At 48.9% G+C, this 23312-nt stretch overlaps 1 protein-coding gene and 1 pseudogene across 4 annotated transcripts in view; one reads left to right on the top strand and one right to left on the bottom strand.

The window, feature by feature from the left end:
* Positions 1–4974: 4974 nt before the first annotated feature.
* Positions 4975–6401, top strand: LOC100358479 (elongation factor 1-gamma pseudogene; annotated as a pseudogene).
* Positions 6402–15015: 8614 nt separating this feature from the next.
* Positions 15016–23312, bottom strand: part of DIP2C (disco interacting protein 2 homolog C) — a 486706-nt gene continuing 478409 nt past the window's right edge. For all 4 annotated transcript variants that reach the window (XM_008249365.4, XM_008249367.4, XM_008249368.4 and 1 more), the window contains 3 exons: positions 20967–21141; positions 19617–19740; positions 15016–18149 (listed from right to left, as the gene is read on the bottom strand). In XM_008249365.4, the coding sequence (XP_008247587.1) occupies positions 17897–18149; positions 19617–19740; positions 20967–21141 (552 nt within the window). In that variant the 3' untranslated portion in view covers positions 15016–17896. The remainder of the gene's footprint in view (positions 18150–19616; positions 19741–20966; positions 21142–23312) is intronic.

Here is a 23312-nt window from a genome sequence, read left to right as displayed (position 1 = left end):
GACTGTGCTAACAAGCTGAGAGGAGCTTCCTTCGCCTTCGGTCTCTCAGTCATTTTCCGGCTTTTGATGTCAGGATCACCAATCGGGCTTCACTAAAACATCACTGGACCCACTTCCCAGCAGATACATTGCTAACAAGTCTTCAAGTGCTGTTCCTTTGAGAACTAATGCTTTAGTAATAGGAAAATAAATTCAATGAGCCCTTCCACAGAATATGCCCAGAACGTTCTATGGATTCCTAGAGCCCAGAATCCTCTGGACTATCTTGTTAAGTGTGTGATGCAGTAGGTCCAGTGAAGTTAAAACATGGTAGGGAAAAAATGGAGGTCTGCTACAGTAATCGAGATCAAGCCTGACAAACTTGCAGGCACATCGTCTCAGGACCTAGCTAAAATGCAGACTGGCAGTGTGCGTCTGAGGTGGGTGGGGCTGGTGAGTCTCATTTCTCATAAACTTCCGGTGACAGTGCTGCTGCTCAGAGACCACACTTGAGAGGCAAGATCTGAAAGCTTTAAAGTCACAAAACATGGAGTACTAGTGCACTAAATCATAAACAAAGCAATGCTGCTAAAAGACGAGAGGCCGGCGCCGTGGCTCACTTGGTTAATCTTCCATCTGCAGCGCCGGCATCCCATATGGGTGCCGGGTTCTAGTCCCAATTGTTCCTCTTCCAGTCCAGCTCTCTGCTGTGGCCTGGGAGGGCAGTGGAGGATGGCCCAAGTACTTGGGCCCCTGCACCCATGTGGGAGACCAGGAGGAAGCACCTGACTCCTGGCTTCAGATCGGCGCAGTGCCAGCCGTAGTGGTCATTTGGGGGGTGAACCAATGGAAGGAAGACCTTTCTCTTTCTCTCTACTGTCTCTATCTCTACTTGTCAAGTAAATTTAAAAAAATTTTTAAATATATATATAATGAAAGGCATGTAACTAAATTTTCTAATGGCCACATTAAAAAAGTAGGTGAAATGAATGTTAATAGTATAACTGCTCCATTTCAATATGTAATTCATGTAAAATTATTCCTCAGCTTTTAACAGATTATTTATTTGAAAAGAGTTACACAGAGAGACAGAGATCTTTCATCTGCCGGTTCATACCCTCAAGTAGCCAGAATTTGAGGCCTGGGCCAAGAGAAAGCCAAGAGCTAGGAGCTTCACCCTGGTCTCCCATATGGGCAGCAGGGGCCCAAACACTTGAGCCACCCTCCGCTGTTTTTCTCAGGCCATTAACAGGGAGTTGGATTGCAAGTGGAGCAGCTGGGACACGAACCAGTGCACATATGGAATGCCAGCATTGCAGGCAGCTGCTTAACTTCCTGCACTACAACGCTGGTCTGTAAAAATTCTAGTGTTGTACTACCTCTTCAAAACCCAGTACGTATTTTATGCTTTCTCCCCTTATATGGTCACACTCATTCACATGTGAGTGAAAGAGCAACCTAAAAACAAGACCCTATCAGTGTTGTACCTCCACTAGTTATTCACAAAGCAAACATAATAGCTTGCACAGTAGCTAGGAGCTGGGGGTAAAGGAGGGAGTTCTTGGCAGAATTTGAGCCACCTTGAAGGTAAGCCATAAGTCTATTTCAGTCTCATCTAGTCAAGGTGTTCTACACCAACAATTTCAATTACACAGCCCTGAAGAGGGACGCCCCCCCAAGTACCCTGATTTTAGAAGGTAATTCGAGAACCTTAGTTTAGTCCAACTCCTTAATCTTTTTTTTAAAGATTTATTTATTTATTTGAAAGAGTTACACAGAAAGAGGAGATGCAGAGAGAGAGAGAGGTCTTCTATCTACTGGTTCTCTCCCCAACTGGCTGCATCGGCTGGAGCTGCACCAATCCAAAGCCAAGAGCCAGGAGCTGCTTCTGGGTCTCCCACATGGGTGCAGAGGCCAAGGACTTGAGCCATCTTCTACTGCCTTCCCAGGCCATAGCAGAGAGCTGGATTGGAAGAAGAGCAGACAGGACTTGAACTGCCACCAACATGGAATGCCGGCACTGCAGGTGGGGGCTTTACCTTCTACACCACAGCGCTGGCCCCCTTAATCTCATACTGGAGAGAGGAACAGACCCAGAGCTGATCAAAGCCATATAGAGTGTTAACATAATGTCTCCTCTCCCACAGTCCTTTGCAGACTGCAGATGGCTTAATAAAGTTTTGCAGTGGTAGGGAGACAACCCCTACTCTCCAGGAACAAGGCCAAGTGGAACAGCCAAAGATGGGAGAAAAAATGCTAAGGAAGTTTAGCAGACAGACAAATTGTCACTCAGCTTATTCATTGAAATGAAACATAGTTAAGCTCCTACAGCATCTGTGTTGGGTGCTGAGTATAAAATAATGAGTGGGGCCGGCACTGTGGCGTGGTGGGTAAAGCTGCTGCCTGCAGCGCCTGCATCCCATATGGGCACCAGTTCAAGTCCCAGCTGCTCCACTTCCGATCCAGCTCTCTGCTACGGCCTGGGAAAGCAGTGGAAGATGGCTCAAGTCCTTGGGCCCTTGCACCCGCATGGGAGACCCTGAAGAAGCTCCTGGCTCCTGGCTTCGGATCAGCACAGCTCCAGCCATTGCAGCCAACTGGGGGAGTGAACAAGTGGATGGAAGACCTCTCTCTCTCTGCCTCTCCTCTCTCTAACTCTGCCTTTCAAGTAAATCTTTTAGATAAATCTTTAAAATAAAATAATGAGCAGAACAGACATTTCCTATCAGCATACCAATGGAAAAAACATAACTTTCTAGTTGCAAACTAGGATTGGGTGCACTGAGGGAAGAATGCAGGACTATAGGATGCAGAGAGAGCAGAAGCTCTTGGCAGGCGAAGTCATCAGGAAAGGCTGAATCGAATCTTGAAAGCTGAGCTGGGGTGAGCCGCAGAAGAGAAAGGAACCATATATTTTGGATGATTTATTTATGTCCTTTATATTTCTATGGTGAATGTCATTTTTAAAAAAAATAAATTGCAGGGGCTGGCGCTATGGCTCAGTAGGTTAATCCTCCACCTGCAGCACAGGCATCCCATATGGGCGTCGGTTCTAGTCCCAGCTGCTCCTCTTCCAATCCAGCTCTCTGCTGTGGCCTGAGAAAGCAGTAGAAGAGGGCCCAAGTGCTTTTGCCCCTGTACTCGTGTGGGAGACCCAAAAGAAGCTCCTGGCTCTGGATCGGCACAGCTCTAGCCATTGTGGCCAGTTGGGGAGTGAACCAGCAGATGGAAGACGTCTCTCTCTCTCTCTCTCTGTACTCTTTCAAATAAATAAAATCTTTAAAAATAATAATAAAAATTTTCAGAAGTTTTAGATTTACAAAACAAAAATTGTGAAGTAGTACAAACAATCCTCATATCCCCCAAAACCAGCTTCCCCTATTATTAACGTACTTGTTTATATATGTTAAGATATAGTATGTTTGTCACAATGGACCACTCAGCTTTGCCTCCTTTTAACATCTTGTATTTATCGCAATTAATGAACCATTCACCCCTCTTTGGCTCTTCTCTTCAGCCTTGTTCCTGGAGAGTAGCAGCAATTTCTTATCACTGCAAAAAAAATTTTTTTTCCTAAACTCCCTCTATATTCCCTCACCTGACTTCCTAGCTTCTAGTAATCATTATTGTGTTCAGGATTTTTTTTTTTTTTTGACAGGCAGAGTGGACAGTGAGAGAGAGAGAGACAGAGAGAAAGGTCTTCCTTTGCTGTTGGTTCACCCTCCAATGGCCGCCGCGGCCGGCGCGCTGCGGCCGGTGCACCGTGCTGATCTGATGGCAGGAGCCAGGAGCCAGGTGCTTTTCCTGGTCTCCCATGGGGTGCAGGGCCCAAGAACTTGAGCCATCCTCCACTGCACTCCCTGGCCACAGCAGAGGGCTGGCCTGGAAGAGGGGCAACCTGGACAGAATCCAGCGCCCCGACCGGGACTAGAACCCGGTGTGCCGGCGCCGCTAGGCGGAGGATTAGCCTAGTGAGCCGCGGCGCCGGCCGTGTTCAGGATTTTTTTAAGCTCCCATATATAAGGGAGAAATGCAGTATTTGTCTGTGTCTGGCTCATTTCACTTACCATGATATCCACAAGTTCCATCCATTTTGTTGCAAATTATAGAATTCATGCTTTTTTATGGCTCAATGGTATTCCACTGTGCATTTATATCAAATTTCCTTATCCATTGATCTGATGATGAACCCCTTGGTTGGTTCCACATCTTGGCTATTGTGAACACTGCTGCCATAAAAAGGGTGGGGCAAATGTCTCGGATACAATGATTGTATGCTTTTTGAATAGATACCCAGTGGGGGGCAGTTGCTGGATCATATGGCGATTCTATTTCTAGCTTTCTAAGAAATCTCCCGACTGTTTACATAGTGGCTGTACTTATTTATATCCCCCAAAACAATGCATAACAGTTTCTCCACATCCTGGCCAGGATTTGTTACTTTCTTTTTGATAGTAGCCATTCTGACAACTAGTTTTTTAAGTTTATTACATGTGCTGGATATTAATCCTTTGTCAGAGAAATAACTTGCAAATATTTTCTCCCACTCTTTTGGATGTGGCTTCGCCCTACTGATTGCTTCCTCTGCTGTGCATAATCCCAACTTGTTTTGCTTTTAGTGCCCGTATTTTGGAGGTCTTATCCAGGAAATCACTACCTACCCCAATGTCGTAAAGTGTGCTGTCATTGCTTATAAAATTACCAGGCGGAAGTTATGGAAGAAAAGCCAAAGGCTTGGCTGGAGGGGTCTGTAGTGTTGAGCATGCAGGGAGCTAGCGCCAGACTGGACATGAATAATGTAGGCAACAGGGAGAGGGAATGAGGGCGACGGCACGAGACGCACTCGGGGATCGTGGTACACAGATAGCAGCAGACAAGGCCGGGAGGCACAAAAACGTAGACCAAGAAGTGAAGGTGGGGAGAGGAGTGTGTGCTCTTGGAAAATGGACTAGTGAAAGCAAGAAGTTAAGAGACTGAGGGAAATCATGTTTAATACTAGAAGATACAGCTTTCTCTGCGGAATCACCATGGCGGCCGGGACCCTGTACACATACCCTGAAAACTGGAGGGCCTTTAAGGCCCTCATCGCTGCTCAGTACAGCGGGGCTCAGGTCAGCGTGCTCTCCGCACCCCCCCCCCACTTCCACTTCAGCCAGACCAACCGAACCCCTGAATTTCTCCGCAAATTCCCTGCTGGCAAGGTTCCAGCATTTGAAGGTGATGATGGATTCTGTGTGTTTGAGAGCAACGCCATTGCCTACTATGTGAGCAATGAGGAGCTGCGGGGAAGTACTCCAGAGGCGGCCACCCAGATGGTGCAGTGGGTGAGCTTTGCCGATAGTGACATAGTGCCCCCAGCCAGCACTTGGGTGTTCCCCACCTTGGGCATCATGCATCACAACAAGCAGGCCACTGAGAATGCAAAGGAAGAGGTGAAGCGGATTCTGGGGCTGCTGGATGCTCACTTGAAGACGAGGACTTTCCTGGTGGGCGAGCGAGTGACACTGGCTGACATCACAGTTGTCTGCACCCTTTTGTGGCTCTATAAACAGGTCTTGGAACCTTCTTTCTGCCAGGCTTTTCCGAATACCAACCGCTGGTTCCTCCCCTGCATGAATCAACCCCAGTTTCGGGCTGTCTTGGGGGAGGTGAAACTGTGTGAGAAGATGGCCCAGTTTGATGCTAAAAAGTTTGCAGAGAGCCAGCCTAAAAAGGACACTCCACGGAAAGAGAAAGGCTCACGGGAGGAGAAGCAGAAGCCCCAGGCTGAGCGGAAAGAGGAGAAAAAGGCAGCTGCCCCAGCTCCTGAGGAAGAGATGGACGAATGCGAGCAGGCACTGGCTGCTGAGCCCAAGGCAAAGGACCCCTTTGCCCACCTGCCCAAAAGTACCTTTGTGTTGGATGAGTTTAAGCGCAAGTACTCCAATGAGGACACTCTCTCTGTGGTGCTGCCATATTTTGGGGAGCACTTTGACAAGGATGGCTGGTCTTTGTGGTATGCTGAGTACTGAAGAGCTCACGCAGACTTTCATGAGTTGCAACCTCATCACTGGAATGTTCCAGCGGTTGGGTAAGCTGAGGAAGAATGCCTTTGCCAGTGTCATCCTCTTTGGAACCAACAATAGCAGCTCCATTTCTGGGATCTGGGTCTTCCGAGGCCAAGAGCTTGCCTTTCCGCTGAGTCCAGATTGGCAGGTGGACTACGAGTCGTATACGTGGAGGAAACTGGATCCAAGCAGCGAGGAAACCCAGACGCTGGTTCGAGAGTACTTTACCTGGGAGGGGGCCTTCCAGCATGTAGGCAAAGCCTTCAATCAGGGCAAGGTCTTCGAGTGAATGCCTCTTGCCATCGCCTAGCTGCCTGCACCTGTCCTTCAGGGAGATGGGGGTCATTAAAGGAAACTGAACATTGAAAAAAAAAATACTAGAAGATACAGATATTTGTATCTGTTTTGGGTATGGCAAGATTCGTCTCCCTAAAATGCATGCCACTATAAAAACTCTGATGTCTTCATGTTCATGGTTGATGGATTAAGGGTGGAGATTTGGTTTAATGACAGCACCTGAGAGGCGGGGCCGGTGGGATGTCATTGGGAGGGTGTGCCCTCGGAGGGTGGTACTTGCAAGAGGGTTGATTATTATTCAAGTTCGAGTTTGGCTTCTCTCTCTCTCTCTCTCTCTCTCTCTCCGGTCTCCACAGATACCAGCCTATGCTGCCACTTGATCCTGTGCTGTAATCTCCAAGCTGTGAGCTGAAATAAACTTTTTCTTTCCCAAAGATCTCAGGTATTTTAGTTAAACTAACAAAAAGTGGACTCACACAAATCCAACTAGAGGGGCCCCTGGAGAGAGAAAAATGCTGCTAGGCTTCTATAACACTGGAATTATTTTAATTAATTAATTTTATTTGAAAGGGAGGGAGAGAGAGAGATCTTCCATCTATTGGTTCACCCTCCCTCCCCCAAATAGTTGCAATGGCTGGGGCAGGGCCAGACCAAAGTCAGCAGCTTTACCTAGGTCTTCCCCTGTGGGTGTCAGGGGTCCAAAGGCCTGGGCCATTCTCCGCTGCTCTCCCAGGCACATGAGCAGGGAGCTGGATTGGAAGTGTAGCAGCCGGGACTTGAACCGGCACCCATATGGGATACTGGTGGCTTTACCCTCTGCGTCACAACACCAGCCCGTGTAGGGAGGCTTTCAGAATCCCAGAAAAGGGTCCTCCCTCAGTGACCTCTTTGGTAGGGTCAGGCCAATGTACCTCTCAGTTCATGGAGACCCAAGAGGGCTGGAGCCTGGCTCAGATCTGGTTTCCTCTCTGTCCGTGCGCACAGCTCCTGTCTGGGGCTGAGCCCCCTAGCTTGCTCTTCTTCCACTGGACTTGCTGGGTGATGCTCTCTCACTTCAGTCCTGGTGTGGGCTGAGGGGACATCTTCCTTCCACACCTGTGAGGGATGTATCTTCTTCGTCCTGGTCCCGGGGGTGGGGTGGGTACACACTCTCCCTGGAGCCCGCAGCCACTCAGCTATGTCTGTTTTGTGGCTGTTCCTTATTCTTAGATGTCTTGGGCTGGACAGGAACAATGAGAACAATTAAGAACCTGCAAGAAAGGATGAAGGAAGGAATAGAAGAAGTATTTCCAAGCTGTAGAAATAGCCGGCACTGTGGCACAGCATGTAAAGCTGTGGCTTGCAGAGTCAGTATGCCATATGGGTACCAGTTTGAATCCCGGCTGCTCCATTTCCGATCCAGCTTCCCACTGATGAGCCTGAGAAGGCAGTGGAAGACGGCTCAAGTCCTTGGGCCCCTGCACCCAGGTGGGAGACCCGGAAGAAGTTCCTGGCTCCTGGCTTCGGCCTGACTTAGCACCTGTTGCTGTGGCCATTTGGGGAGTGAACCAGCGGATGGAAGATCTTTCTCTCTCTGTCTCTCCTTCTCTCTCTTCACTCTGCCTTTCAAATAAATAAATAAATCTTTTTAAAAAATGAAAGAAATCACCTAAATGTCTACCAGTGCATGAATGGAGAAAGAAAATGCAGTATATACGTAAAGTGAAATCTTCTTCAGTTTCAAAAGAAGGCAGTCATGTAATAGTGACAACACGGATACACTTTAAAGATTTGGAGAAGGCAATTTAGAATTAAACTGACGTAAGACAGATGAATAGAAGGCCAGCAGATAAATGTACACAAGTTTTAATAACACAGGAGGGGCCGGCACTGTAGCTCACCTGGTTAAAGCCGCTGCCTTCAGTGCCGGCATCCCTTATGGGCGCAAGTTTGAGTCCCAGCTGCTCCACTTCCAATCCAGCTCTCTGCTATGGCCTGGGAAAGCAGTGGAAGATGGCCCAAGTCCTTGGGTCCCTGCACCCATGTGGGAGACTGGGAAGAAGCTCCTGGCTCCTGGCTTTGGATTGGCTCAGCTCTGGCCATTTCGGTCTTTTAGGGAGTAAACCAGCAGATGGAAGACCTCTCTCTCTGTCTCTACCTCTCTCTGTAACTCTTTCAAGTAAATAAAAACTAAATCTTTACACACACACACACACATACACACACACACAGAGGAGCCTTCATAAGAGAATAAAACCCCAAAGAACAGGCAACATCTAAAGGCTTTTATAGTAGGACAGAGAGGCAACTGTGGAAGAGCAGCTTAAACTATTCGAGGAGACCAACAAAAAGGCAGGTTGTTTAAAAACGAGGTCTAATCCAAGACTCGCACTGAATGGTGTTTCTTTCCCCCTCGGCGTTTTTCACGTGCGAGGTTTTCTCCTGTGTTCTCAGGGGTCCGCTGTTTGATCTTCAAGCCAAAGTGCCGTATGTCGGGGTAGGCGTGGAGGCTGTCTTTCCAGGATACCAGGCTCAGTGAAGGAAATCAGCCACAGATGGGCAAATACTACAAAATCTCACTGCCGTGCGGGATCTAAAATAGTCACACTCACAGAGTCAGAGAGTAGCACTGTCACCGACTGGTGGGAGGGGAGTTGCTGATGCGTGATGGACAAGTTCTGGAGATTCCGCTGTGCTAACAACTCTGTCTTACATACGGAAAGAACTGTTACGAGGATCGGTCTCGGGGCCGGTGCTGTGGTGCTCTGGGTTAAGGCACCATCTGCTGCGCCGGCATCCCGTACAACCACAGGTTCGTGTCCCGGCTGCTCCTCTTCCAATCCAGCTGCCTGCTAATGGCCTGGGAAAAGCAGCAGAGGGTGGCCCAAGTGCTTGAGGTCCTCTATTTGATGATAGCAGGAGATGACTTAATAACACTGACTCAAACATGAGCTGGAGAGACCTCAGATGATGCAGTTTTGTGCTGCGATGGAATTTGGAACCAGGATGAGAGACAGACTCAAACATGGACTAACATAAAAGGGTTTACTCAGGCATCACCGATTTTGCTTGAATGCACATGGAATTTCCAAAGATTTTTTAAGCTCATTTCAGCTCATTTCCTCCCCTGAAGCCACTACCTCTTATCTTGTGGTGAATAGAGAGCCAAGTGGCCACCCACTAGACAGAGTCCAGTACAATGGCCTTGGCCCACAGGGGTCTCCCAAGGCTCCTCAGAGGCAGGAAGTAAATGATGTACAGCACATTTACTGTGCGAAGAAAATTATCTCCATTTTGCTACCGTGAAAAGAATATTCTCAGTGCCAGAGCCGGATCCCATCAACTAGATAACCGCCGAGACGGAGGCACCCCGGGGCCTCAGAGGCGGAGCTGCCGAGACAGCAGGCTAAGATGTGTTCTGTAGCCAGCAGCGGGCTCTGAAAACACCAGCTTGGGCTGTGACTGACAGTGTTGTGTGGCACCAGCGCTGTGGCATAGGGGTAAAGCCGCTGCCTGCAGTGCCGGCATCCCTTATGGGCACCAGTTCTAGTCCCGGCTACTCCTCTTTCGATCCAGCTCTCTGCTATGGCCTGGGAAAGCAGTGGAGGATGGCCCAAGTCCTTGGGCCCCTGCCCCGACGTGGGAGACCCAGAAGAAGCTCCTGGCTCCTGGCTTTGGATTGGTGCAGCTCCAGCCGTTGTGGTCATCTGGGGAGTGAACCAGCAGATGGAGGACCTCTCTCTCTCTCTCTCTCTCTGCCTCTCCTTCTCTCTGTGTGATTCTGCCTTTCAAATAAATAAATAAATCTTTTTTTTAAAGTGTTGTGTGGCCACCACAGGCCATCGTGACAAAGCCTTCCAAACCTTCTTCAGCCACTTGCATAAAATGTCCATACCCTATTTCTCACAGTCTTCCTGGACTTGAAGGTGAATGACCAGGAGGGCCATGAACTGTGGTTCTTTAGGGGTCTGTGGCTGCTTCGTCTGGGCCTGAGTCCCTGGTACTCAGGTGGGCAGTGGGTTGTTGGTGTAGAAGTCAGATCATTCAGAATATTCTAGAAGCAAGTTCAGTCTCACATTAAGTAAACAGTCTCTTTTGCTTCTCAGATTCTGTTTCCAAATCCTTGGGAACAACAACAACAAAAGAGCAAGTTGTGAGTTTCCCATCAGTGTTCTGTATAGGATGAGGAGGCCGTCTCCCATGGCAACCCAGTGGGATCCTGAGGTTGCCTGCTGCCATTTCCAGTTATGTCTGTTTTTGAGCCTGAGCCACGCCCTCTCTTGGATGCTCCACTCAGTCTCTGATCCACTCCTGGAACAAAGGTGATCTTCAGAATGGGTGCTCAGATCTTTAAAAGCACGGATCTATGAAATAAGCATTCTGGCACCATTTACTGTACATCTGTAAATGGCTCAGATTCTAGTCCCTGCCTGTGATGGAGTACAAGAGTAAGACTTCTCATAAGAAGATCCCTGGAAGATACTCTCCCAAGGCTTGGCGAGAGTACAGGCCCCGGCATGCCTCGGTCTCGGCGGTTCTCTATTTGATGGGATCCGGCTCTGGGACTTTACATGGTAGCAAATTTGAGATGCTTCTCTTTGCATTCTGTTCTCTCCCAAACATGCAATGGATGAATTACAGAGGCCCCAATCATCTTGATGTCTGGCCTATACTCCGCCCCCCCTCCCCCCTTTTTAGATTTATTTATTTATTTGAAAGTCAAATAAACACACACACACACACAGAGAGAGAGAGAGAGAGAGAGAAAGAGAGAGAGAGAGAGAGAGAGAGAGAGAGAGAGAGGTCTTCCATCTGATGGTTCACTTCCCAACTGGCTGCAAAAGCCGGAGCTGCACCGATCTGAAGCCAGGAGCCAGGAGCTTCTGCTGGGTCTCCCATGCCGGTGCAGGGGCCCAAGGACTTGGGCCACCTTCTAATGTTTTCCAGGCCACAGCAGAGAGTTGGATTGGAAAAGGAGCATCTGGGACTCGAACCGGTGCCCATATGGGATGCCAGCACTGCAGGTGGCAGCTTTGCCCGCTACACCACAGTACCAGCCTCTGCTTTATACTTTCATTCTTCCTACTTTCAATTTCTATAAATTTATCACTTTGTGAGTATTTCTAATATGCTGTTACATTTTTTTTTTTTTTTGACAGGCAGAGTGGACAGTGAGAGAGAGAGACAGAGAGAAAGGTCTTCCTTTGCCGTTGGTTCACAAACCAATGGCCACCGCGGCTGGCACACTGCGGCCGGTGCACTGCGCTGATCCGATGGCAGGAGCCAGGTGCTTCTCCTGGTCTCCCATGGCGTGCAGGGTCCAAGCACTTGGGCCATCCTCCACTGCACTCCCAGGCCACAGCAGAGAGCTGGCCTGGAAGAGGGGCAACCGGGACAGAATCCGGCGCCCCAACCGGGACTAGAACCCGGTGTGCCGGCACCACAAGGCGGAGGATTAGCCCAGTGAGCCGCGGCGCCAGCCAGTGCTGTTATCTTGTGAATAAATTATGTGTTCACGAGCGCCATCATTTATTTCTCTTTTCCCCTTTCCATCCTTTATCGCCTTTCTGTTATTTCCAGTCATTTGTCAAATCATAAGGACCTTTAAGAACAAACTACAGGTTATTATAACTAACACCTTTGACGACCAAAATCTTGGTAAGCTGGAAGGATTTATCAGCATCTTCTGGATTATAAAAATGAGGTCCATCATATTTCTAGTTCTCCTATTTCCCAGCCCACCGCCTGCCACCAGAAGGGTTCTGAGCTCCTCCTTCATGGAAACATGTGGTTCTACTTGTCCTTGAAGAGGTCTACAGAAGCCCTTTGAAGAGCTCGCCGAATGCCAGGCTTTGTGGAGGGCATGCAGAGAAAATCTGCGCCATTCCCCAGTAACTCATCTAGGGGGAGCTGGACAAGTTCAGAGAGAGCTCCCACAAGCCAGTGTCACACCAAGAGCAAGCGATACAGACTGAAGTGAGATGGTCCCTCCTCCGTACCCCCAAGCAGTAGGAACCAGCTCCTCCAAAACACTGCATTCTTTCTTCCCACCTTACCATCTCACAGGTCATTCTACACCCCCATCCTCCACACCATGCTGTGTGAGCGAACTTCCTCAGGTGCTTTACCTCTGCCTTCTTGATCCTTCCTTTCCTGGTGTGTAGAAGTTATGTCCCCAGGCCGGCGCTGCGGCTCACTAGGCTAATCCTCCACCTTGCAGCGCTGGCACACCGGGTTCTAGTCCCGGTCGGGGCGCCCGATTCTGTCCCGGTTGCCCCTCTTCCAGACCAGCTCTCTGCTGTGGCCAGGGAGTGCAGTGGAGGATGGCCCAAGTGCTTGGGCCCTGCACCCCATGGGAGACCAGGAGAAGCACCTGGCTCCTGCCATCGGATCAGCGCGGTGTGCCAGCCACAGCGCGCCAGCCGCGGTGGCCATTGGAGGGTGAACCAACGGCAAAAGGAAGACCTTTCTCTCTGTCTCTCTCTCTCACTGTCCACTCTGCCTGTCAAAAAAAAAAAAAAAAAGTTATGTCCCCAGATAGCTGGTACAGTTCAAAAACCAAAGTCTCAGGGCCAGCGCCATGGCACCCTAGGTTAATCCTCCACCTGTGGTGCCGGTGTACGATATGGGCGCTGGTTCTAGTCCTGGTTGCTCCTCTTCCTGTCCAGCTCTCTGCTGTGGCCTGGAGTACAGTGGAGGATGGCACAGGTGTTTGGCCCCTGCACCCGCATGGGAGACCAGGAGAAGCACCTGGCTCCTGCCTTCGGATCAGTGCAGCTCAGGCCATTGCAGCCATTTAGGGAGTGAACCAATGGAAGGAAGACCTTTCTCTCTCTCTCTCTCTCTCACTCTCTCTCTCTCTCTCTCTCTCACTGTCTGTAACTCTGTCAAATAAATTTTTTAAAAATCTTTTTAAAAAAAGTCTCTGAAGCAGTGACAAAAGCTTGCTGTCTCTTCCTATGTCCGCTGTGAACACCAGTTCAAAATGGGGTGCAACTGACCACAGTGAAGAGACCAATACAAACCGACTCTACCTGGGAAAGTTTGAGTTTCAGTTTTAGCGCTGGGGAAGGAGGGAAGTTAGGAGTGGGTTTGGGGTGTGCGGAGTTGGAGCATCGCTAGGCTTCCCAAACAAGTCAGGGTGAGCTGGTCATGTCAACTATCCACAGATGCCCACACAGAGACGAGAGCACCTTAGCACGAGAACCAATTCCAATCACCTGCTAACGTATCAGACAAGTTTTGCTCCGTTATTTTGTTTATAGAATTAACCTTAACGACTACAAAAAGAACACGAAGAGGTAGCGACAGAATTTAGAAGGCTTGAGCACCATGTGCCCGTCTCAGGGAAGCAAAGCTGCCACCAGCTGAAGCCCTTAGTCTGAAGAGAGGTAACTCAGGCCCGGCAGGGTCCCAGGCATGACCTTCTGGGATACGGTAGAAAATCAAATGTTAACATGTCAGTCGGGACTGCAAGTCCTACTTGGAAGGCGTAGTCACAGCAGATGTGGCTGTTAGGGAATGACCCTCTTCTCCAGGAACGTCCCTCCAAAGACACAAGCTCTGCTTTTGTCCAGGCAGACAGACACCCCAATCCCAGTAAGCTGAGATGTCCCAGAGGAGTCGTAAGTCAGAGCGATACTGGACCAGCCATCCACGCGACTACTGATTATGTTGCAAGAACTCACGTCTTGTATTAGAGGCTGTGGAGGATGTAGAATACAACATCACCATGGAAAATTCTACATTCATACACAAAAGTGCTTGAATGCGCTTGGACATGCGTGCACTCACTCGCGTGAGCCTGATCTCTTGGTTACCTTGTTTGTATCTGACCAGTCATGGCGGTGGGGGCTGCCAGCGGAGAAACTGGGGCCCGTGAGGAAGCACCCCTTCCTTGCAATATTCTGTTTACGCTGATGGAGCCAGGTGGTTCTCACACCACGTTTCACACACACAAAGCATTGGCCCGCAGTCAGCGTGGCATAGGCCTGAGGACAGCTGAGGCTAGGGGAGTTCTAATACCAAGGCACTTAGGCTAAACCTGATGGGCCACGTGCAGACTGGAGTTCCATTGATTTTTATGTTTATAAACATTTGCCTTTTTATGGTTATTAGACTGAAGGTCGGTTAGCCTGCTTTCCAAACGACAAGACTGTAAGAATTCTCAAAGCTTGGGTGAAAGACAAAGCTTTTGCTTAGTCAAATAAAATAAAATAAAATAAAATAAAATAAAATAAAATAAAATAAAATAAAATAAAGAGAATTCGGGCTGCAACAGTCAAACAGCACGACTTCCTGCCACGCTGAGGTTTCCTGGGATAGCGCTAACACGAAGAGTTTGCACACAGGACTCATGTCTGCCATCTGTTCCAAAAAAAGAGTGACCAATAATCTGTACACTTGCAGCAAAATGTGAACAAATATATTTAGATATATTTAAAAGAATTAAAAAAACATTTCACAAAACATTTGTTGCCATAGGAATTATTTTTAGCAATAAATGCCCACATCAAAATTTAAACATTGTCCAAAGTATGATCATCTGTACTAAGTTATGCCACAAATCATGTAAACAGAGTCAGGTACATTTCCCTGTAGGAGTCGTTTCCTTCCTGGGACTGAAGGTGTCCCAGGCCTTTTTTTTTGTTTTTATTATTTTTTTTTGTTTTTTTGTTTTTTGTTTTCCAGGGTACCAATTAAGAAACTGCCATTTTCAGAGCAACAAAAATAAAAGCTTTTATTTGTTCATTTGAATATAAAACAGGCGTTATCACAGATGTACAAAGCGTACTGGTGGTTTAACATACAAGAAGGTTGCTGTCCTTTGCACATAAAAATTTTGTTTGAAACTGTGATTGGTTGAGCATCTGAGTTTCTCTAACCAGTCACCACACTCTGAAATAACGCTGCTAACATTCAACTGATAACAGGGACGGTTTCCCTCGGGTAAAGTGTCAAGCAGGGTTAAATATATATATAATAAACAAGCACCATGAGGAACCTGCTCCTGTTTGATTAGGTCTGTGTTTCAATGTTCACTGTTGTACCCTCTGTTCCTGCAAGTTGATTACACGGTTTTGTCTGACTTCAAAAGCACAAGGTCACAAGACAAACAGTTTTTACATTCTCATGAGTGATTTATCTACAGTACAATTGCTAATACAGAACGATCCCTCTTTATTGCTGAAACTGGTGGTACGTCAGTGTCTCCTTTTCTTTTTCTTGCACAACTACGCTTCGATCCCAGCCCACCAACTCTTTTGAGCCTAAACTCTACCATCAGAGATGACAGGACGCAGGAGAGACGGAGCTCACACCTGCACTGCAGCGCCCACCCCCCACACCCCGCCTTGAATGTCAAGTTGATACGGTGAGAGTTAGAAGTTGTGTTTGAAGTGTCATCTGAATTTGTCTTGCTTCCGGCTGTCCGCTGGACCTCGCCAGCTGCCCTGCACTGCGACTGTGTCTCACCATCGGGATCTTCCCTGAAGCCCCCTTGCCCTTAAGCAACGTAGGTGTGTGTGCCAAAGTGCCCTCTGTTCCTGTGTGTTCCTGTGGTGCTCTCTGCCCTCAGGAAGCAGAAGACTGTAGGAATGTGTGGCTGAGGCGTGTAGAGAAATACACACGAGCAATGGAGTCCAACAACAGTGTAAGATCAAATGCTTTGTAGAGATGGGAGGATGCACCATAGGCAGACAAATTTAGAAATCTAAAAACATGTGTCACCTAAAATCTTTTTGCAACAATCAGCCTCGGATCTCGGAAGTCAAACTGAATTCTCTTTTAGCAAGGGGCTTACTGCTGGCTGGTCACCAAGGCAAAGATACTGCCTGCAAAGAAATTAATAATAATAATAAAAACCCCACAGTCTTAGTGGTGCAGACCTAGTACTGAGAGGCACTGCAGGATCATACTGGGGCAGTACTGACGTGATTCCTCTGGGATTGCTGACACCTGCTTCTTGGGTGGATCCAGACAGGCCAGCTCACGGCAACACACAGACGTGCTTGGCAAACCAAAAGGTGTGTGAGGCGGCCATAGCACAGCCCGCAGGTGAGCAAACGACTGCCGGGAGGCCTCGCGCCTCAGCTGGGGGTCTGCTGGGAATCCCCATGGGCGGGGTTTTTGCTCATGGCCACGCTAGGAAACCCCAAAGACCAGGAGTTCCCCCAGAGTAAGTTGGGCATAAAGACAAGGGGACACCACTTAGGGGAGTCTTGTCCCTTCAAGTCCTACCGGACATTCTGTCCACTCTGCACGGAGGGGCCGACGGAGGGCAACCGGTGCCACCCAGTGCAAACGACCACAGAGCATCGTGGCTCTTCCCACCGAGGACCCCAGAGAGATGACACTAACAAAAAGGCTGAAAGTGTACAACAAATTCTCGCGGCTAACTAAACAGTGCTATTTCTGCCAACCTAAAGCCCCCCTCAGTGTTGTCAGCACATGCTGGAACAAACGCATTCAACTGTTGTCCCCACCAAAAGAAAAAAAAAATAGTGCACATTTCGCTTTAAATTCCTTCGCCATCTTTGAGATGGCAATAACTTCACTTGCTGGCCTCTGGTTCTAGAAGAAACGTTGAGACGGGGCTCCCTGGCGATCCGGGATTGCTCGCAACAGCAAAGTGTATGTGAGTACAGTGGAGGACGCACCATGCAAGTGACAAGCTCTGCATTTAAACTTTAAAATCTCCTTTTTCATTAGTGAATTTATATTTCATATATATATATTTGTTGTGATACTATCCACGCAAGATAATACAACACTTTTTTTATATTAGCAAACATTACAAGACTTTAATATTCTTGAATGTTTTTCTCTTTTATACTTCTAAAGAGATCAAAATAAATTAAACATTTTGTACATAATTACATATTGAGGAAGTTAACTTATTTTATCTTTTTAGTTTAGTACAAAGATATTTGCAAGATAATTGCCGAAATACACCTTATTTATAATTTCTTCTCATTCTATGCTAACCTCAAAGGCCGTATATTAGGCTTTGTTTCTTCAGCACATTTCTGACAAAGAAAGCTGCTAAAATCTAATTGGAAGGTGCTATTTGGAAGGTTTTCTCGTACCTCAATAAACTTTCCTAAAAGGATGAGTTCTAGCAATGGCTTAAATTAGTAACAGATCCATGTCATTAAGATTTCATGACACATTAAAACAGAGAAAACAATTTTTTTGTCACACTACATAAATTGTTTAAAAGAACCCATCAGGAGGGCAGAATATTTTTTTTAATTGCTATTTCGGCTTAACAAAATACCACATTTACGAAGAAAGCACTTATTATCCAATAGTTAAAAAAAAAAGAAAGAAAAGAAAGTTTTTGAAATGAGCTTTTCCAACAAACTGAAGGCAGTATAATCCGAAGTCCTTCTGAGCGAATTCAGTGGTCAGTTCACATTTCATCTCCATGCCAATCGCGACTGCTCTGAGAAGTCGTCCTCGTCCCCTTCCCGTCCCGCCGCGCGAGGCTCCCTTCGGGCGAAACGTGGCCCTCGCGGGGCCGCGTGTTCCGCCGGACACCGAGCAAACGGTTCCCGCCTCCAGAAAGGTCCACGGAAGCCAGAGACGCGAGGCTACATGTTGTAGGCCACGTAGATGGGGTCCAGCTGGTCGGCCAGGAAGCCGTCCCGCAGGTGCATGCGCTGCTTCTCCCCCCGCGAGTTGATGGGGATGACCCCGATGTCCACCACCACCACCACGCCCACAATCAGGTAGTGCTCCTCCAGGACCACGTTGGTCACCAAGGGAACCAGGTCCAAGGCCTCCTGTTCTGACCCGTCCAGCTCAACCACAACCACCAGCAAATTTGTCCAGGTGAACACGGCGCTGCAAGAGAAGAGAGGACGAGTGTGGCACCTGCTGAGAGGGGAGTCTGTGGTGCGGCTCCAGCCTCCCGGAGGCAGCGGGAGATCCGACATCCCTGGTCACCAGCTCCACGGAGCGCACCGTGCACGGCCTCTACCCTCAGAGCGCCCTGCGCCAGCAACTCCCTGCTCAGGGTGTGCGTGTGGCGGCTGCAGGTGCTGCTAGCCCGCCCCTCCCTCATCTGTGGCCCTGCCTGACGGTGGCGCAGGTGCCGTGTGTGCTGAGGGGACAATGGTGGCACAGGGCCAGGCCGTATGGGCTCGTCCTGCTGTGCCAGGCCGGGCCTGTGTCTGTGTTGGTGCCCTTTGCGGTAGGCAAAGGGGGAATGTGAGGAGAAGCGCCCCAGGTCCACGCTCTCAGCCAAGCCGGAAGCAGCCAGGAGGGCATGGCTGTGACCCAGCGATGGTCAGCCCACACGGGCAATTCACCCACAAGGGTTTCACCTGACCTCTTGTGTTGCACAGCGGGAAGAGCACTGCAGTATTCAGTCTGCTCAGTTGGTGGAAGCATCAACCCAGTGCGTTACCTTTAACTAATGCGTGAACTTTCTAATGCTGGCTTGCAGACCTGGGCGGTTAAGGCTTCCGACAGCTCGGGGACCCCCGTGCCCGCAGGACGCAGCTTGCTTGTTTTTAAGTGAACAAACACATCTAAAGCTTTGATAGCTTTGAGTCACTTTTTATATTTTTTTTTTCTTGAAAGAAACATAAAGGCACTGAGCGGGTATGAGGAAGCCCTGAACCTGCCACACTTCAGCCGCCAGCCGGCTCCCCAACACCGAGGACACTGGTGGGGGCGTGACCGTGAACACCTGCTCTTGCTCAGGGGGCACTGGCACCGTGACCGATGCTGCCAGAGATGAAGGCCAAGTCCCAGCTTCCAGGGAGGGTCCAGGACGGCCTCTCCCGGGGTCCCTCCGTGGTAGGGAGCACGTGTGGGCACTCGGTTATTCTCTACTCGGGGTTAATTCTCGCAGTTCTTCCTTTGAAATCATCTCTGGCAAGGCCTGGCCGTGTTGCTGCTGTCCTCCCATCTCGTAGCTTGGGACTCATACCGTTCCCGAGCTGACAGTCACAAAGCAATTTCCGTGCCTACAATGCACGGGGAGTGAACTTTTTCCCCATCGCATGCTTAGAAGTTAAAAATGTGGAGATGACAACTGGGCTCCCTGGGAAATGCTAAGAGGAGTTCTTACAGCAATGAAAGTTCACCATTTTCAAGCGGCGCATGACACTCTGGTTGTATGTGGGAGTGCTTGCTGCTCTTAACCCCGGACACCAGGTTTACCGTCAAATGCTCCATCGCACGGCACTGCCCATCTTACCAAAGCGCTCTTCTCCGCTGGGCCGCGCGGCTGCTCCTGCCAAGGCCTCAGACATCCTACTCCTGCCTCGCGTACAGCACCCACGGCCAGGCCACACCACTTACCATTCTGTGACGCTTTTGTGGGCCCTGATGACCGAGGTCTCGATGTCTATGGGGTGATACCTCATCCCCCGCAGCTCCATGGCTTCATCCAGTGCCCCTACCACATACAGGGCATCGTGGCGCTCTGTTTGGGAACAAAAATGTGGGTGAGCTTCACAGCAATGCACGTCAGGTCTTTTTTTTTTTTTTTTTTTTTTCCTCTTTTTAAAAAGATTTATTGGCCGGCGCAGTGGCTCAACAGGCTAATCCTCTCCCTTGCGGTGCCGGCACACCGGGTTCTAGTCCTGGTCGGGGCGCCGGATTCTGTCCCGGTTGCCCCTCTTCCAGGCCAGCTCTCTGCTGTGGCCCGGGAGTGCAGTGGAGGATGGCCCAAGTGCTTGGGCCCTGCACCCCATGGGAGACCAGGAGAAGCACCTGGCTCCTGGCTTCGGATCAGCGCGGTGCGCCGGCCACAGTGCGCCGGCCACGGCGGCCATTGGAGGGTGAACCAATGGCAAAAGGAAGACCTTTCTCTGTCTCTCTCACTGTCCACTCTGCCTGACAAAAAAAAAGATTTATTTATCTGAAAGGCAGAAAGTGAGTACCTGAGAGAGAGGCAACTTCCTTTCACTGGTTTCTTTCCCAAAGGGCTGCAACAGCCAGGAGCAAGGAACTCTACCTGGGTCGCCCACGTGGGTGGCAGGAACTCAAGTCCTTGGGGCCAGGTGCGTTAGTAGGGAACTTGATTGGTGGAGCACCCAGGACTCAAACTACGGCACACTGGCATTGTTGGTGGCAGCCTGAGCCTCTCCGTGATGAACACTGGTCCCGTCTTCCTTTTTTAAAATGATTCAAAGAAACGGGGTCACTGTTTCCTGTTTCTCGGGGTTGCTTGGCAGAGGGAGGGCTGCTGCAGGCAGGGGCGCTCATGAGAATGCCATCTCCCCAGAGGCTGGTGGTCAAGACATCCCCTCTGTCACTTGTCCTGTCCTATCCCTAAATCTGTACATCTGGGAGAAGTCGATCCTTTCTTGGACAGACGGCTGTGCGCTGTCAAATCTGTGATCGCATATTAATCACGTGCAGCTAAGGGACTCAGTACCCAGTGAGGACCTAGTAGCCGCTGTGGACCAGCACACACTTGCCAAGGCCTCAAGGGCTCTGTCTGCTCAAAGTCACATGGGACTCGGTACAGCGAAGTTAAACCCAGATCTCTCTGCATTTTGCCTTCCTTTTAACCTCGGCTGCTTTGAGTCTGCACGCAGCAAGCATACAGGCGTCCTCCTGGCTCTGGCTATCTCAGAGCTCAGCCTGTGTACACGTCTCTGTCTCTCTGTTCCCTCTTGGTGGGGGCCTTCAGCCAGAACTCACCTCCATTTGCATCTGTGAGCTCAGTTCTCCGCAGGAATCCCAAGTAGCCTGTTCGCGCCCAGATGGTCTGTGTGTCTCCAAAACTTAATCTTGAGTTGAAATGATCCGATTGGAGGGATTCGTCTCCATAAATAGTAAAATAACCACTGGCATTGTGGGCGCTGTGAACCCAAATCTGCAAAGGAGCAAAATATGGCAGTGAGCGAGCTCACTCGAGACCATCTCCAGGGAAGTGAGGCTAAAATTGCTCGTCTAATTCATCAGCTGCACGCGGTGGTGTTAAAAGTTTCCTTGGACTGAACACAGAAGACGGCGCTAATCTTACCCAGGTCTCTGGGGAAACACACAGACACCCACAGAGTTTGCCGAAATGAAGGCACTATACCAAGTTTATGGCCAAGCCATCCATCTGTTGGAAATTTGAATAAAGCAGATTAAGATTTAAAAATAGCTTCTAAAAACAAACACATCCGTGAACCAAGTTGCAATAGTTTCCTTGTACTTTTCCCCAATGTTTTTGAAGAGTAATTGGGAAAACATGGCAAAAGGATTTTGAGATTGCTTTTCCGGAACTCTTTTAACCAGTCAGTGTATGTCTGGAAACAAATGGAAATAAAACAACATAAAGCAACAGAGATGGGAGATGGGTACGTAACATCAGAAAATGGGAAATAAAAATGGCTGAAGGCCCGACATGTGGGGAGATAGGTAAGCAAAGACGAGGTTGACCCAAAGTGATGACCATGGAGATCATACAGAACCATGGAGACAACTAATGGAAATCGTTAAGGCAATAAAATTCCAAAGGCCTCATGCAGTTTTGTCTGCACGAGGATCAAGGGTAGGATCTCTGAGACTCTGGAGAGCTTAGAGTAATCTGAGACTGGCTGTTGTCATCCTTTATGAGTGTTACTAATCCCATGGACTGCAAAAGACAGTGCTAAATGCTCAAGTTCCTTCAAGTCAGAAGCTCTGCCTTGTCTACCCCTGAAACCCTCCCCACTCCCCCCCAAGCAGAGCCTGGCAACAGCAGGCACTCAATAAAGACCCGCTGAAAAACAAAAGAGTAAAACAAAGAAAGAAGGTATATCATCAAAGGAGGGAAAAGATAAATGGTCTCTATTTTCCCACACAAACGCTGTCCTTGTTGAGACAATGGAATGTTTTTCAAGCTTAAAAACATCAGGAAATGCTGACACATCTGACATCAAGGACATGATGTGCCAAGTGAACTAAGTACAGAGACAGACGCTGCATGCTTTCCCTTATAGGTGGAATCCACGAAGTTATCTCATAGGAGACAGAGTACAATGGCCGCAGGAGCTGGTGAAGAGAGAGGGAGCTTGGAGAATGTTACTCAAAGGGTACAAACCTGTTATAAGACGAGTAAGTTCTGGGGATATAATGTATAACATGCTGACTGTAGTTGTTAACTAACTTGAAATTTCCCGAGAGTATGTCCTAAGATGTTCTCACCACACACACACAACACATTTAATTATGAAGTGATGGGTATGTGACCTAACTTGATTTTGGTAAATCACTCCACAATATATACTTCCACAAAAGCATCATATTGCACGTCTTGATTTATATAACTTTGGTAGTTATACCTCAATAAAGGTAGGGAGAGGTGCATTCCCAACAAAACTATGAACTTGTGAATTCCACCAGTTTTGGTAGCCCTGAGGGACAAGGGATCTGATATCAGCCCTCCCTGGGCCTAGCACGAGCTGTTCAGAACCAGCGCCAAAGGCAGGAGTTGTAGGTGCCCTCTCCAGGTGCCCCAAGAAGCAGCATCCACATTCCAGTTTCATTTCTAGTAAGTTCTCTCAACTAGGAGCAGAGTAGAGCAGTACCATCTCAGTTATGATCCTCACATGATTGAGAGATCAGGGGGAGGGGCAAAAGCCAGCTCTGGCTGGGCCAGAGGGGGTTCCATCCGGTGCACATGGTGGGTTTGCGCTTAGGTGGGATAACAAGAGTGAGGGTAAAAGTGTTGGCACCAGACAAGGAGAATGCGACTCAAGCTGTCGCCTTTTCTGATACCCTCTGCCTCCTCAGTGGAAGAAGCAAGTGAAGAGTAGAGTGAAGAGAAAGGAAGACAGGCAAGAAATCTGATGCAGGGCTGCCCAGCAGCAAAGAAGCCCAAGATCAGTGGATAAGAATTCAGACTTAGGAGGCTGGCATCGTGGCATAGCAGGTAAGGCCTCCCGTGACACTGGTGACCCATATGGGTGCTAGTTCAAGACCTGGCTGCTCCACGTCCGATCCAGCTCCTTGCCAATGGCCTGGGCAAAGCAGAAGATGGCCCAAGTCCTTGGGCACCTGTCACCCACATGGGAG

Source organism: Oryctolagus cuniculus, chromosome 13, assembly GCF_964237555.1.
Source record: "Oryctolagus cuniculus chromosome 13, mOryCun1.1, whole genome shotgun sequence".
Taxonomy (NCBI): Eukaryota; Metazoa; Chordata; class Mammalia; order Lagomorpha; family Leporidae; genus Oryctolagus; species Oryctolagus cuniculus.
Note: the sequence above shows the minus strand (reverse complement) of the source record. Positions and strands in the feature narration are given on the sequence as shown.